At 43.8% G+C, this 16,165-nt stretch overlaps 1 protein-coding gene across 1 annotated transcript in view; it reads right to left on the minus strand.

The window, feature by feature from the left end:
• Positions 1-16,165, minus strand: part of LOC109387731 (pecanex-like protein 2) — a 60,181-nt gene that overhangs the window by 12,903 nt on the left and 31,113 nt on the right. The window contains exons 6-9 of the mRNA XM_019651822.1: positions 15,744-15,891; positions 15,461-15,606; positions 13,710-13,803; positions 3,576-3,711 (exon numbers count right to left, since the gene is read on the minus strand). Of these exons, the coding sequence (XP_019507367.1) occupies positions 3,576-3,711; positions 13,710-13,803; positions 15,461-15,606; positions 15,744-15,891 (524 nt within the window). The remainder of the gene's footprint in view (positions 1-3,575; positions 3,712-13,709; positions 13,804-15,460; positions 15,607-15,743; positions 15,892-16,165) is intronic.

A 16,165-nucleotide genomic window follows, 5' to 3' on the forward strand; every position in this document is an offset into this window, starting at 1 on the left:
GGTACATATGTGCAAGAATTTCTTTAGAATATACACCTAAGAATAGAATAGCTGGGAATGCAAATATTCAACTGTACCAGGAAACAAACTGACTTTTCCAGGAAATGCACACATTTGCCACAAATGGAATAACTGTGGCAATGGAATTATGGAAATGTTAAATTTATTAGAAAACGCTTTAGAAAAAAGTAAGTTCTCTAAAGTGACTCTACCAGCTTCCACTCTCACCAACAGCTTATAAATGCTGCCTGGTCCACCCTCACCGCCATTTGACAGTGTCCAGTCATTTTAATTTTTGCTTGTCTGGTAAGTATAAGGTGATGGTTCATTAATATTCTATTTTGCACTTCCCTCAATATTAATGAAGCTGAGTATCTTTGTCCACTTTTAGTTTTTCTTCATGAAATCATCTGCCCTTTTCTCAATTGGGTCTCTTGTTTGTATTTCATTAGTTTCTGTATGTGTATGTGTGTGTATGTATGTGCATGCATGTGTATGTATATGCAAGTGTGCGTGTGTACAAGTATGTGCATGGTGTGCATGTATGTATGTGCACGTGTGTGTGTGTGTGTGCACATGCATATGTATGCATACATATGGATGGGTATGTGTGCATCTGTATGCATGTGTGTGTATATACATATACTCATATGTATGCACATATTACAATCAAAATCTTTATTAGTGATATGAATTATAGATATTTTCCCAGTTTATGGCTTCTTTTTTCATTTTCTTTATGGTGTTATTAATAGATATTCTTAATTTAAATAAAATGAAATTTATCCATATTTTCTACAAAAATTTTTGCAATTTTTGTGCCTTGTTTATGCAAACCCTATTGATCCCCCAGTTTTAAGAATATTTGATTTTACCATCATTCTTGAAGTTGTATAGTTTTGCCTCTGACAATTATTAGTCTTCCAGGAATTTTTGTACATGAGGTAGGGATAGGGGTCCATTTTCTTTCTCATAAGCAAACCTATTGTTGCAGTGCCAATTATAAAAATGCACATCCTTTCCTCATCAGGTTACCAGGATAGCATTGTCTATATCCGTGTGTTATCCCAGCCTTTAATTTCTTGATGATTCTTCTGTTACCCTCTTCTTTCCTCCATCTTCTCCCGGGTTTTTGATGAGGAGTATGACCTCCACACTTCTTAACCTCCTTTCCTATTTTTCTCTTGGTCTCTCTGTGCTACATCTAAAGAATTTCTTCAGCTCTAACTTCCAGTTTACCAATTCTCTACTTTAATTGTATCTCTACTCTAATTGTATCAAATTTCCTGTTAAATCCTTCCAAGTTTTATTTTCATTATTATATTTTTCATTTCTAGTATTTGGTGCTTTTCCAGATCTGCCTGGTCATTCATTATATGGCCTTTTGGTTCTTATATTTTCAATCTCTTGTAGTTTCTTTATACATATTAGAACTACTGGGTCCATATTCTGACTACGATCATTACGTTTTCTAATTCATTGAGAGTCCGTGCTTTCTGTTGACTTTGCTGGCTCTTATTCATGGTGGCGTGTTTCCTAGTATATTTTATGACTTTTCACGTAATCTGATTTTCCTTGGATCTTTATTAGTATGAAGTCTTTGAGAGCAATATCAAAGCTTTATTCTTCCACATTAAAATTCACCCTAGTTTTTGGGAGGTACTTGGAGGCAATGCCAACCTGGTACCATTTTAAAACAAAATTTTGGTTTGAGGTGTTTGGACCCTCCACGTCTTATAAATAAGGGCTACAAACCCCCATGGAAGTTATCTTGAGGTTACTAAGTCTTAAGAGAGGTTTCTGCCTCCTTCACCAACACAGAGATTTGAGGCAGGCAGTTCTCCAGTCGGCCAGTGGGGGTGGTGATGGTAGAGCGTGTTCAGTTACTTCTAACAGTAGGGCGCCGCTTCTTGGGGCCCCAGGTTAAGTGCTTAAACTTCCCACATTGTGCTTTGTTGGCCTAATATAAAAAGAAGTGGACCAGCCCTACTGGGACCCACCCCCCGGGCTACTTCATTCAGTGCACACACATTTTCCCTGTGTCAGGGAAAATGCATGTTTCTCAGGGAAAACCCACGTGCACTGCAGCTTGTGGGGACACTGGTAGTGGTAGCTGAGGTAAGGGCTGGGCACAGGGCATGGAGTGTGGAGGATGCGGCTGGGGTCCCAGCGCACAGGAGCGCATGGAGCTACAGGAAAGATTGATGAGACCCCACGACTCTGGTCGGGGGGAGGAGGCAGAGAATACAGGGCCCTCAGAGCTGAGAACTAATGGCAGGGTCACAGACCCCATTACTCCACCCTAACTAGACAGGCGCAGCCGCCCCTTGGCAGGCACCACGCAGTATGCCTGGTGACCAGGCTGGGCCACCAGAGGCACCCACTCACCTCCACTTGCCTCTGTGGGTCTAGGAAAGCTTCCTGCACCCAGAGATCCCGGGCAGGAGGAGCGGGAGGTGAGAGTGAATACAAGGAAGGGGAGAAATAGCTCTGAAGACTGAGTCTTTGAATTAACGGAAAGCTTGTTGCCACCGAAACTCCTTCAAGCCTGACAGGGCTGCATTACCTTTCCTGGCACTTTGCCGTCCCTCCTACCAGCCCCACTCCCACCTAGTCAGCAGGAATGGGCCCCCAGAGCAGCACGCGCTCAGCTAGAAGACAACACGACATTTTTTCACACATCTGACTAACAGTGTATACATGCAACCCATTATACTATCAAGCACCTTTTGGAAAAATTTGATTAAACAATCATAATAAAACTGTATTATTTTCTCATGAGATTCTCTAGAAGAAATCAAAACACTGCCAGGAGGAAGGTAAACAGGACTATAAAGGAACTTCACCTGACCTGACAGTGTCCCATTATAACCCTCTCACCCAGCTGCACCAACTGAGATCCACCTTTCTTGGTGTCGTGACCCGTGTCCTGTCCTCTAGGGAACCCTTTCCACACTCTGTCTCCCAAGGGCCCAGGACTGAATCCACAGCTCTGAGCTCATGGCTGTGTCTTACCCCCATGTCACCTTTGCTCTGCCTCCCACAAGTCTCCCTGAGGGTATGAGTGAGTTCCCTCCTGGTGAAATAATGGGGAGCTTCATATTGTACGCTCCTCATTGATAATGGCATTTCATCCAAGAACAAAGTCTCCCAAATCCAACATTTATCTTTAAGACTCTCTGCATGCTTAATAGATAGGCCATAATAAATTAACAGAAACCCAGATATTTTCTAAACCATGGGAAACAAAAAAGCTTAGCATCCTAACCAAGTGAGCTCTCACGGGATTTGTGCATCCCAGCACCCAAATATCAATGTAAATGAATTTCTACACTGCGTTTGGAAAGGCAATTGAGACAGTGTTCGTCCTGCTGGTATCCACACAAGGGTACCTGTTATCTAAATGGTTCATTTTCACATTTGTTCAGTAGACAGACGACCATGCAGTCACATATCCACAACCCAGTGTCGTCAGAATTCAGGGCAAGCCCTGATAATGCTGTTACCTAATCCAACTTGCAAACAGGTATCAAGATCGCTGCTTCTGGAACATTCGCAATGATGCTAGAACATACCCGCGGGGTCTCCGGCTGGGTCCTCCGAGCCACCAGGAGTAACAGCTGCTGCTGAAGCGCGCTGACTGCATGGTCCCCGGAAGAAGGATCTGGACTGTCAGAGCTGGTGGTGCTGGCAGAGCTGCTGTGCATCTCTCTGAGGATGGGCAAACAGAGGCTCGGTTACCGGGAGGTATGGAAGTCACCTATTCATCACACACAAGCACCAGAGCACTCGGATCCCCAAGCTCTTGGGAGCTGAAAATCATGTGCCCGAGCTACCTTCCAGCAGAAGGGCAGTCATCTTGCACGCGCACAAATTATTCAGGCTGTTCGGAGCTGCGCGTGCCACGGGGGTAGATAGGCAGGTGCCTGGTGTTCTAGAGGGGACCACCTTACTACTCTGTATTATTTAATGGGTGGGGCGGTGGTGGCAACAGTTTCCAGCCTCATACTTTATGAAGACAATAAATAGTGGGCTGGAAAATTCTTAAGACACCCATCAGGAAGAAGGAGTGGTCATCAAACACGTCTGCTACCTCCTGGCGCGCCCATCTCCGCCCTAAGCAAAGAAAGGTCACACTAGGGAAAAGAAATGCTTCTGGTAACTGAAACAGGACATTATTAAATCAGCTGTGCTCTTCATTGAAATGGTTGTATTGTCTTCAATCGCCTATAAATTGACAGGACTTATGTGAACAGAACTCCTGAAGCAAGTCCAAGCCTGGCATCTTTCCTGTGGCTCAGAAAGCAAAAAATGAGGAACCACTTCCCACCTGCTTTTCCAGCAGGCAGGGTGCCCAACCTCCAGTCCTTTCTAACAGAACTCTTGCTGACATAACTCCAGTTCATTCAATCATCTAAGACCGTGTGCTCAGGGAGACAGACAGGTCCTTCCCGAGTGCCAGCGGTAAGTCCTGGTCACTCTCCACCCACAGGTACCTCCATTCACCCTGACCAGTGCCTGGTTTTGGAACCGGAGTGTAACGCTATTCTAAGAGGCCACCGTGGAGCACAGTCCAGTCGGATAAGGAGAAGGACAAGTTTTTCTGCTACTTAAAAGGTAATAAAAGTAAGAGGCCATCTTTCCCTGGGCTTTTAGCTGCTCTGTGAGTAAGAAACACTGGAAGCCGCGGCAGCCACACTGTCATCATGAGGGACAAGCCTGAGGACAGACGGAGCCCTGAGGACAGCAGAGGTGAGAGATGCCGACACTGGCTTCGCGATGACCAACCAACCGTGCACTGACCATACCTTTGGACTCCCATTTTCTGAAATAACACACCTCGTTATTATTTAACACATTTTGAGTTTGGGTCTTACGTTACTTGTAGCCCAAACCACCTCAAGAATGCAGATGCTACAGCAATGATTTCTAACTGCACATTTCATTACGTCTCGGGCAAGTTTCTGGATCTTTCCTGTTTCTAACTCCCTACTGATGTATGCAAAAATATACAAAAAGTCCATAGGAACAGCACTTAAAATATTTCCACTATTCTTACACACACACACACACACACACACACACACACACACACGGATGTCTCTACATTTGTTTCAGATGTCATTCATTACTATTTGATGATACATTCAGTAAAGTCCCCCTTGCAAAGGACCATTTAGGAAACATCATATGTTAAGTCAGGGTTTAAGAAACAAATCAGGTGGGTTAACAACTCTCTCCTTCTGTTATATGGATGATTGTTCGTAAACAGTGCTTTTGCTTCTGGTCTATATTGTCTGTATTCGTGGTATAAAACCTTCAGTACCAACAAGAAAACAGATTTTATAAAGACGTTCATGTTAAAGTTTCTGCTTTGTACAGAAACCACTGACCATTGTACTCTGTCATCTCAGAGTGAAATACAGTAGGATTGAGAATGTCTTGTTAATACACATTCAGAAAAATCTAAAACTCCGCAAATGGCAGAACGTCGCTAAAACCAAAAGACTAATCTGACTTCACTGTAGGTGATGTAGGTGATGACTGTGAACAGGCAGCTGTGGGATGGAAATGTGTGCTTCTGTGAGAAGATCTAGAAAGAGTACAGCGCTCTCTGTTGCCACGGAAACAAACTAGAATTGACTCCTGTGAGGAGGAAGGCAGGGCTATGCATCTGCATCAGAGCCACCCCTCTCCTGCTGGTGCCTCCTGCGGGGAAACATGACACCAATGGAAGGGTCCATGACACCCCAGCTTAATTTCTGCATGGTACTTGGCATGTTTCTGATTGCAAAATAATAATCATAAATGACATTATTTTCTTATACAAGCCATCTAAAAATCCTACGTAAAAACCTACGGCTTGGTTTTGTTTTCAAACTCTTTCAGATGAAATCTAGAATTAAACAGAGCTAGGCTTGAATATTCACTGTACTACTTACAATAAGCATGTTGTCCTCCTACCTCAAATCCTCGTCTGTAAATGAAGGAAGATGCCCACAGGGCTCGCTGTGAGAATTAAATCAAATCAGGTACATAAAACACCAAATGGCACCCCTGAGATATTAGATGCTGAACAGCCACACACAACCTTTTTATCTCCTTCCGTTGACATAGGACCTGACTTTGCTTATTCTCATACTAAACAGCCACATGGACTCCTATGCTTTTCACACAAATAACACATGAATTCTAGTTGTCTCTATTGGCAGGAATGGGGGAAGAGTGTTTTGCCCTCAACTCAAACCTAATTCTTTTTATTTTATGAAGACAGGCTCAAACAGCACATTAAGTTCCCTCTTCACTAACCTCTTTTACAAGAGCTGCGTATTCCAGACAAGGCATGAGGATATTAAGAAAGATTCTCGTCTGAGCTGTCTGACTAGTATGTCCTCACCAGAAAACCTGTATTGTCATGTGCAGAGAGCTTCCTGTTGGGCCAGCAGGAGCCCAATAAACGCTACAGGAAGCATCACTCAGCTGACAGAGACTTACTCCTTCCTGAGATACAGCTCTCTGGGGGCCTGATGGCCAAGGCACCAGCCTGTCCACGCAAGAACCAAGAGGCTACAACGTCACAAACATCATGGCGCACAGGAGTCTTCCTACCAACCTGTGAAGAGCGCCTCCCTATCTTCTTTTACTTGTATCTCGTCTCAGACTATTTGTTGCTCCTTCTCCCTCTTTTAGCTATGGACTGTGAGCTGCATCATCATCTAAAAGTCTGCTTTATTAACTTAAGGCCAAAGATACTCCCACATTAATAAATATAATGTGAAAGTGCTAAGTTTCAGGAGACATTTCCTCCTGTAAAATAGTAATGGAAATGGAAATACTCCAAGCCCGTACACTCTGCACACAACACAGCGACACTCAGCACGCGACATGGTGACACTCTGCACGCGACACAGCAACGCTCTGCACACGACATGGTGACACTCAGCACGCGACACGGCAATGTTCTGCATGCGACATGGTGACGCACTGCACATGACACGGCGACGCTCTGCACGTGACACAGCGCCATGCGCACATCTGGTCTTGATTAGCCTGTTCTCTGGTTAATCTTTGGCAAACTAGCTTTCTTCATGGTTATAGCATAGGTAAGTTGATTTAAACTACAATAGATTGAGCTCAGAGCAACAGCAGAAATGGCAATTAATGGTGGAAACCACAAAAAGAGCAGCCAGTAAAAGGAAATAAAGATAAACAGGGGGCTAGACTCTGGTCTGGGACGGAATGGTGCACTTTTGTATGGGCAGACAATAATCCCATTGAGGGTGACAATAATCCACCATACTGTACTCCCCAGGCTTTCATTCATCTAAGCGCCTACAAGTAACAAATAATCAAAATACTTGTGCTTTTAAATTTTCCACTGATGTGGAAATAAATTCCTGAAATTCTTCATCTTCCCCAGATCTCAAAAAGTATAGCCCAGGAGCTGGAAGGAAAGGGCCTCCCTTTTTCTGCCAATCCTGCCTTAGTTTTCAAGTTACTCAGGGGACATGGGAACAAGCCACCCAGAGGGCAGCCTGGAAGTGAAAGTCACAGCAACACGTTCAGTATGTAGGATATTTAAATAAAGCAGCCCTGTTTTGAAAACTACAGCCTGTTATTTAGAATTTTCACAGCGACTCTTGTTTTAAAGTCTGCAAACAACTCTCCTTTTATATGACAGCAAAATTCATCTGTGCATTTGAGATAAAGAGACATCCGAGTGGGAGCCAGCCAGGGCCTCCAGCACGGGGTCTGAGTGCCACCGTGTGGCAGTCAGGGCTATGACCACGAAAGCAGAGCCCCACTGCGTCACAGGGCTTCTTCCCAGGGAGTCAGAAGGCGTCTCAGAGAACAGAAGTCTTTCTATTAATAGAATCAACCTCATATACCTTCTGTCTTTATGACTCTCTGCCTAGATGGACACCTAATCTCTCTCTAACGTGTCTGAGAAAACCAAATGAGGACTACAATGGAAGGGGCCGAGAGTGACACCTGAAAAACAGAAGGACAGGCACAGCAACTTGGAATGGCAGAAGCCCTTCACGGGCGAAGCTCTGGATGGTCATCTACTTCTTCCAGATCACTTCCACCCGTGTGACCAAAGGCACCAAGAACCCACAGAAATTCTTTAATCTAAAGCAGTAACATATAGGGCCGGCCGAGTGGCTCAGTTGGTTAAGAGCTTGCTCAAGAGTTTGAGCTCTGAGCAACAGCGGTTCGAGTCCAGCCCGAGCTGAGCAGCCGCTAAGCTGCCAATAGGTAGCAGGATGGCTCAGCTAAAAAAAAAAATAAATAAAGCAGTAACATACAACTCTCTATAGTGCAAGTCAACAGTGACGCAGCTCTACACACCCTCTTAGATACTTATAATTAGGGCTGGAGTTTTCAACTTGTACTTGAAGGGGATAGAACTGGGCATATCTAACACTGGGGGAAATCACATTTTACTCTACAATTTGAAGACCCAGCTGACTAACTTCAGTGCCCACCATTCTGGCTCAGCTATTCCAAACCTGGGATCACTAGTACTTCTGACCAATGCAAAAAAGAGAGCTGAAAAGAGATTTTTTTGTGTGATTTTCTGCCTGTTTACCTTCTTTGGGAACCAGGCACATGCTTAAGCATTATGGCTTTAAAGGGCTTTCCTGGGAGTTGATCCCAATAATAAGGGAAGTTATTGAGATAGGGGTCATGGAGGCTGATAATGTCAACAAAAGAGCAAGAATTCTGAGGAGGCAGCCAAGACTAAGCGCAGGCTTCAGTGTGAAGCACACACCATGGGTTGGCTTAGAGATTTAGGGCAGCTTTCAAACATAAGCCAAATTTATAACCAGAATAATATCTGCTTCAATATGTAGTACAGTGATTCATACACAAAAGCCAAAAATAAGTGACTTCAGATAAATAAATACATTATTACCCAACCTACTCAACTTTTTAAATAAAACCAAGCTGAGGTACAGAATTCCCCAATTAAAAAACTGGAAACAAATTTGCCCGAGAATGCGTCTTCATTCGGTCGACGACATGCCTACTTTGTGAGTGACAGACGCTCAAAGTACAGGCGGATCCTATGTCTTCCCATCGGATTTCCCTGGAGAGCACACGGTATACATCTTCTATGCATTTTCATTAGACTGCTTATGACGCTGGAAAAGCTGGATTAATTCTGAAGTCTGACTATATATCTCCCACAGAAGCAGCTCTGCCACGTGACTTGGAAGCATTTATAGACAAGAGAAATGTAAACCTTTGCTGAGCAGAAAGAAAAAAAAAATCAAGAAACCGCAAAGCTTTAATTGCAAGACCTACAGGAGAAATTACAAAGTCCGCTCCAAAATGAACTCTTTGGACACATAAAAACCCCCCAACTCTCCAGCCAGACAGACCACTTCAACTTCGATTTTCTAGGCAGATCAGTAACTTCCACCTTCTAGATGAGCTCATTTTCGACTCCGAGCAACTGAATCAACCCTGTGTCCTGGATAATGAGACACTGAAGTGAATTTATCCTCTGCACATTCTTCCAAGTAGCAATCCTAACGCTGCAATTCAAGCCATCGCTCCTTCATTCTAGCTTCTGGTGGAAACAGAACTCGGTTAGATAATGTTACCTATGGTACCTATTAACGGACAGCCATTGTACAACCGGAAAATGCTGCTTCTGTTTCTTTGGCAGCTCGTGAGAAACGTATTGGTTCCCACACTGACAGCGGGGCCAACGAGGGAAAATTGTTTCCTCTCCTGGTTTCCTCCAAGAATCCCCAAAGAGACATGGAAGTTACACTGCAAACAATTCCCTATTCATACTTGGGAGTCAGGGACATAAAACTGTCACATGGCAACCAGGCTTAACAATGACAATGGGGTAGGGGAATGGCTTTCTGGCCAATGAGAAGAATCGGTGTTTTAATGGCCTAGTTGGAGGCAATCCCAGCCACTGAGTCACCTTACAGGGAAAAGGCTGCTTTTCCAGTATCTTCCATGGCTGAATGGCTTAGAATCAGCCCCAACTAGGAATCCTTCCAAGTTCGAAATCAAAGTTGATGTTTACTATAGTTGGAAAACTCACAACTTAATGGTATTAAAAGGCAAGGATATAATATTGAAGTACCTACTCTAAAATTGCCATAGAGACCAAAATGTTGGAACACCTGGTTAACAGGAAGAAATACAGTACTAACCACCTTAACATCTCATAAAGTGACTCATAAAAGTGCTAGAGGAAGGCTTCCGCCTGGCCTCATGTCAGGGTATCTTGCTACATAAAGTCATAGTGAACATCCCACACACACAGAGACAGACACACAGATACACACAGATAGACACACAGACACACATACACACACACACACACACACACACACACACGCAGAGGTATGTTAATTCAGGGATTAAAATATTTCAATTGAACGAGCTTGCTTGCTTTTATCCGATTTTACAACACTTTTTCTTTCAGGAAAGCAGTTCAAAGATACCCAAATCATTTCATCATGAGCTTTCACGATAATCTGAGGCATGTTACAAATCCAAAGAAATTAGCCTCCCATGAACGGGTGGCCTAGCTTTTAAAGTCTCCGAGTCTGGGGAGGCATCTGGGGCTGTCGGAATGTCCATCAAAGCCTGTCAGACAGCAGTTTAAATCCAGATCACTGACTCCGCATAGAACTGAGCCCTTTTCACAGCGTCAATTAAACAGATGGCCGCCCCTTAACCGCTTTTCCAGAACTGCCTGGGGAACAGCTTCAGTGCTATCGTTTTGCTAAGTGTAGTGACGAGAGCTTTGTGCTCATGCCCGAAGCAGGAAGCGCTGCACATCTCCTGTGCCCAATGGGCCACTAAATTGCCAGAACACCTGTAACTGCGTCTCCTCTAAAGGACTAACTTACTTCAAAGGGAAGATGGAGTAGAGGACATGTCTACTCTCGAATAATACGCTATATAAATAATAGCAAATATAGTGTTTATTTTATCTCAGAAGCACTAGAAAGAGAAGAGATGACTGGCTATGTGCCATTATTTTCCAGAACTCTTGGGACCAACACTATATCAAGTTACCCTGGGGACAGAGCAGGCGCTCAAAGACTTCGAACTTGGCAAGCTGGCACCAATGAGGCTGGTGGGCCAAGGCTGGTCTGTCAGAATGTTCACAGGAGATGTTAAAGGCGACCAGGGATGTGACATAAAGCTTTTCTTGAAGGGGCAAGTTGTTCTACAAGACTTGATCATAATTCTCTTTAAAGAAGCTCAGTTAATTAATTCAATTGCCATTTTACCAGAGAGCGTCCTCAGGGCTCATCTGTTGATTTCTGCCCAGCATCCATCCACCCTACTCCAAATGTCTGGCTGAAGAGTCACCCCCATCTCAGAGGGAACCCACAATTCCAGCTCTGTGCGTAGATGCAAGCCACGTACCTGCCTTGGTGATTGGGCTCAGGCTACGTGGCCTGGTCAGAATCAATCAGACGCAATGAGACGTACACTGGGGTTCATGGGAAAGAAGTGTGCTGCTCCCGCTGGACTTGAACGAGGGGACAGAACGTCTGGGGCGGCTACAGGAGTCTTTTGACCATCACGGTGAGGTGTCTGAGAGTGGTATCAAAACAGCGGAACAGGAGGAGCGTGATGGAGAAACAGACACCACCCTTGACGACACTGACCACAGATGTCTCAGCCACATGGCCCCAAAATCCCCACGTTGATGTAGCCTGTTTGACCCGGCTTTCTCTGATGTGTAACAGCAGGAAGGATCTAACAGCTCTACGTGCATGAAAAGGCAGAGCTAGGGCGGGACTGCCATTTTGGGACTCCCCTCACGGCCTCACAGGAAAGCTCGGCATAAACACAGTCGGCACCCCAACACCCCAGCAAGGCCACACCCTAACCTCGAAGGAAGCTCTTTCGCTGACAGCAAATGCAGGCTGGCAAACCAAAGCCCAGGCAGGTCTCAAAACAGAGGGCAGGTTAAAGAGAAAGGCACTCTGATATGGGAAGATAGGCAGGGGAAACAAAGAAAACAAGAAATGGAGGGAACTTAATCAAGAGAGAAGTTAAGGGGAGAACGAGTTAGCGGGCGGCTCTCGGTGAGGCATGGCGTAAGGAAGTGGGGCCCGCTCTCTAATTCTTATCTGCACGCTATATAATTGTAGCTTTTTAAGTCTCTGGACACGTAGCCTTATGCTAACTGGCATTATCATTACCAGCAAACGCAGTTAAGTCTTTACCTAGGGGAAAGGGGAGTACATTTATCCAGAAAAATAAAAATGGAAAAGTCGTGTAACTTTATTTTGGGATAAAATAAGAGGTTTATATTTGTTCTAAATTTAAATTAAAATCATTACAGCTTTCAACTGAGGATTGCAGGATAATATGGCAGCTTTCAAAGCTGTGTTCATGTGTGACTAAACATTTTGTCTGAGAAAGCTGCCACCTTCAATGACTAAACTCATCAAACCGCTGCACAGAATATCCTAGAGGCTGGAGCATGGGGTCTTTCATGCTTTTTGGCTGGAGGAGGGGAACTTTCTCTTTTTTGATTGGTACGTGGGTTCCTGAGGGAGACAGAGGAAGAGTGGAAGGCATGTGGGTGATGGAGAACATGACTGTTCCCCCTGAAGTGGTTCTGGATACAGCAGCTGCCCCAGTTGGGACTAGGAAGCCATTGCCTGTGGTGCCCATCGGATCTACCGGGGCGGCTGACAGCAGCATTCCTAAGTAGGTGAGAAGTGGCAGTGGCAGCAAGGAGGGAGCACCCTGAAAGGCTGGCCCAGGACAGAATTCCACCAGAGGCGAAGGACAGAGACAAGGACAAGCACAGCTTTTATTCCAGGCGCCCGGGAGGCTCCCCGTGAATTTCCCATACAAACCCAGTAAGGGAACTTTGACCTTGAAGGAACACGGAATCACAGGATCTGGAATTAAGGTTCCTATAGCTCCTTTATACTCTCCAGGCATGCACCTAAGGCATTCCAGAAATACCACAAAAGTCTCCCATAAGTCCTCAAACAGACATACAATTGTAAAGAAATGTACGTGAAATATTTACTTCCACACCTAGAGCAAGCAACTGAGGCCTATCCCTGTGGGTTATCCTCAAAGAATCCTCAAGCCCAGGATGAATGATGAGTCTGATCTGCCACTGATAAGACTTACAAGCTTCTCCAAGGCCACCAGTAATCTGTGTATGTGCCACATAAGCAAGCTAAATTAATATCAACTTAACTAACGTAATTAAGAAAGTTAGTCATACATTCTGAAGGAAAACTGAAAAGATGTTTAGAATATCTATCTACAAAACAGCCAGGCTTCATTAGTGCAGATGACAACTAAGCACATTTCTAATCCATTCCTTGGCGCAAATTTAATAACGTAAAATAAACAAACACATAAATTTTTTAAAAATAAAAAAATGTAATAATGTACTTAGATCTGCGTCTTAGCGGACGGGCAATGCTGTGTACACCGGGCTCCTCTCTGTTTAAAACCACAGGTACTATTCACCTTTGGAAGTGGCTACTATGCAAATGGTCCGTTTTCGTTTTGATTGTTCTACAATGTCAGATCTTCCTTCACACAAAAGCACATGCGTTGACACCTACAAACAGGTTAACACATTCACTCCAGGAGCGTCGCTTCATTCACAGTCGGAAGAAGTTGCATGTCCCCCAGCAACGCAACAGCCCCCAGACCTGAGAACACAGCTCACTTACCCAGCATGAGAGAATCCATCGTAATCGGATGGCTGAGGCTGGATAGGGCCTTCTTTCTGATTGCCAGACTTTAAATAACAGGATCTAATTTCCCCTACAAAAATCACAAGATTTCAGCAAAAAATACTCGTTATTTGCATATGATCATTGCAGCCTCTGCTTTCTTCAAGTTAGAGGGAACTCGTTTTGAACTGTTTTAATAACAATCGTTGGCAATCTAGGTCCATAATTTATATTTCTCCACAGAACGTGTAACTTAACTAAAAATCTTCCTGCCATACCTCTCTGTGATACACTTAGACAAGTGACTTAGCATTTAATTGCTTTTGATCGATTAATTTGTACCATCTCTTGATTCACTTTTTATATACTGTCTTCAATGCATTTTTTGTATATTCTCTTCATGCGTCAGTTTGATCTGTATATGCTGGAATTGGGTGTTCTTTTGTATCATTGGCAAAAAGAGGCTCATTAAGCGTGTGGTTTTGACTGGTGCACTACGTGGGGCGGCCCTACCTTTCAATTTGCAGCTGAGCAGTGGCACAGCACACTGACTGATGTGTCAGCCTGGTAATGAGGAAAAGCAAGAGATGGAATTAATTTGCAGTTAAATGAGTCTGCTAAAGAGGTTCTGGGTATCGAGGTGTGAAAATCAGTTCACTCTGTAAATGTACACGGTCTCTCCCAGAAGAGACTTTAGAAATACCTTCTTCAGGTGGCACAGGAATGTAATTAACCTTGTCTGCTATGAGCAGCCGGAATGCAGGCTGGAGGCTGGACCCCCTACTTAAGGTCCCTCCCACCAAGGGTCACATTAACAGCAGCAACCACTGCCCCGCAGCCGGAGGCTCGGACGGTGTTGTGCTTTACACCATAAAAGTCTCTTTGGACTTCTGCAGATTCAAAAGCACTTAAACTACAACTACTGCTCTAATAATCAGGTACCATGTGACTTATTGTCCAAAGCAGGATTTTTTTGAGAGTAAAATGACATGCTGAGCCATAAGGGACTTAAGACCCACCCTCAAAAAACTAGGACCTTATCCTTTGTCTGTGGAACTCTGAACTTGCCACTTAATGATCTTTCCTTTTTTCTCCTTTCCTCCCTCCCCTGTCCTTCCATCCCTCCCTTCCTCCCTCCTTCCCTCCTTTCTTTCTATTTTCTTTTTCTTTCTCTTTTTCTTTCTTTTTCTTTCTTTCTTTCTTTCTTTCTTTCTTTCTTTCTTTCTTTCTTTCTTTCTTTCATTTTAAATCCTTTTCATAACAAGGCACTAAAAATATATCAAGGTCGTATTTCAGCATATATCCAAAAAATATTTACTAGGTGCTGGCCACTGCCTTTCTGAAGTTTACAATTGTGAGGGGGGAAATGCCACTAATCAAATAATTACAAGTCAACAAATAATTATACGCTGTAATAGTCTCAAAGAAAGAAAAGGGTAGGGTGTTCAGACAGCAAAAATGAGAACCTGATTATATCTGGGGAGTTCAGGAAAGGTTTGTCCCGAAGAACTTTCTTTAGAATTGAGATCCGATGGATAAATAGCACATTGTTAACATAGGGACGTGGTATGTGCAAAGGCCCTAAGGTAGGAAAGAGCGTGTTCTAAGAACATTATATGTGAACAATCATAGGACATGGCCTTCCTGTTCTAACGTCTAGTACTTAGGCTGAGTGAGTGCATAGAACCCCAAAAAAGCTGCCCGTTTCGCCCTGTCTTCCTCATTTGTAAGGAGCTCTAAAGACTCACCATGTTCACCAATGAAGACGTGCATAGCATCCACAGATATCTCGTCTTGCACAGATGTTTCAGGCCCACTGATGACTTGCAAGACAGAGCTATCTTGTTGGGAAGTGACCCTGTAGATTATCTGTCTTTGTCTATTGCCCTGAAAACTTAACATACATAAAAGGTTCAAAAACCATTAGGAATTCTTCCTTATCCTTAACAAAGCATTAAAAGCAGCAGCCAGTAAATGAGGCTGCTTCACGCTTTGCACCAACACGAAGCTGAGTAAGTAAGTGATCCTTACAGGGCCGTGATCTTGGCAGGCTCAGCGAGCACAGGGCTGGAGCTGGCATGGTCTTGACCTTGCACGTCTCGTTTTCCTTGCTTGGAATTGCGTCCACTGGGCTTTTCACTTTCCAGGATTTCCTCCTTTTTCTCCTGGGAGCACTTATCTGAAAAACATTACTTTATGTGCTAATATAATACTAAATAAGAAATCAATGTGAAAGCACTTGGAAATAAGTTACCAAAATTAAAACAAGAATAGATAAAGAATCTAAATAGTTCCTATTAATTCAGAATGCACTTAAATGCATTTTCATTTTACTATGTAAATACCTAAATATATGTGAGAAACAGAAGAGTGTATGTGTTAGAGACATGTTGTTTAGACATCTCCAGCCGCCATCTGCTTTACATACAGATTTGGGGAGTCCCCTGAAATAA

This window comes from Hipposideros armiger, unplaced genomic scaffold (genome assembly GCF_001890085.2).
Source record: "Hipposideros armiger isolate ML-2016 unplaced genomic scaffold, ASM189008v1 scaffold_167, whole genome shotgun sequence".
NCBI lineage: Eukaryota > Metazoa > Chordata > Mammalia > Chiroptera > Hipposideridae > Hipposideros > Hipposideros armiger.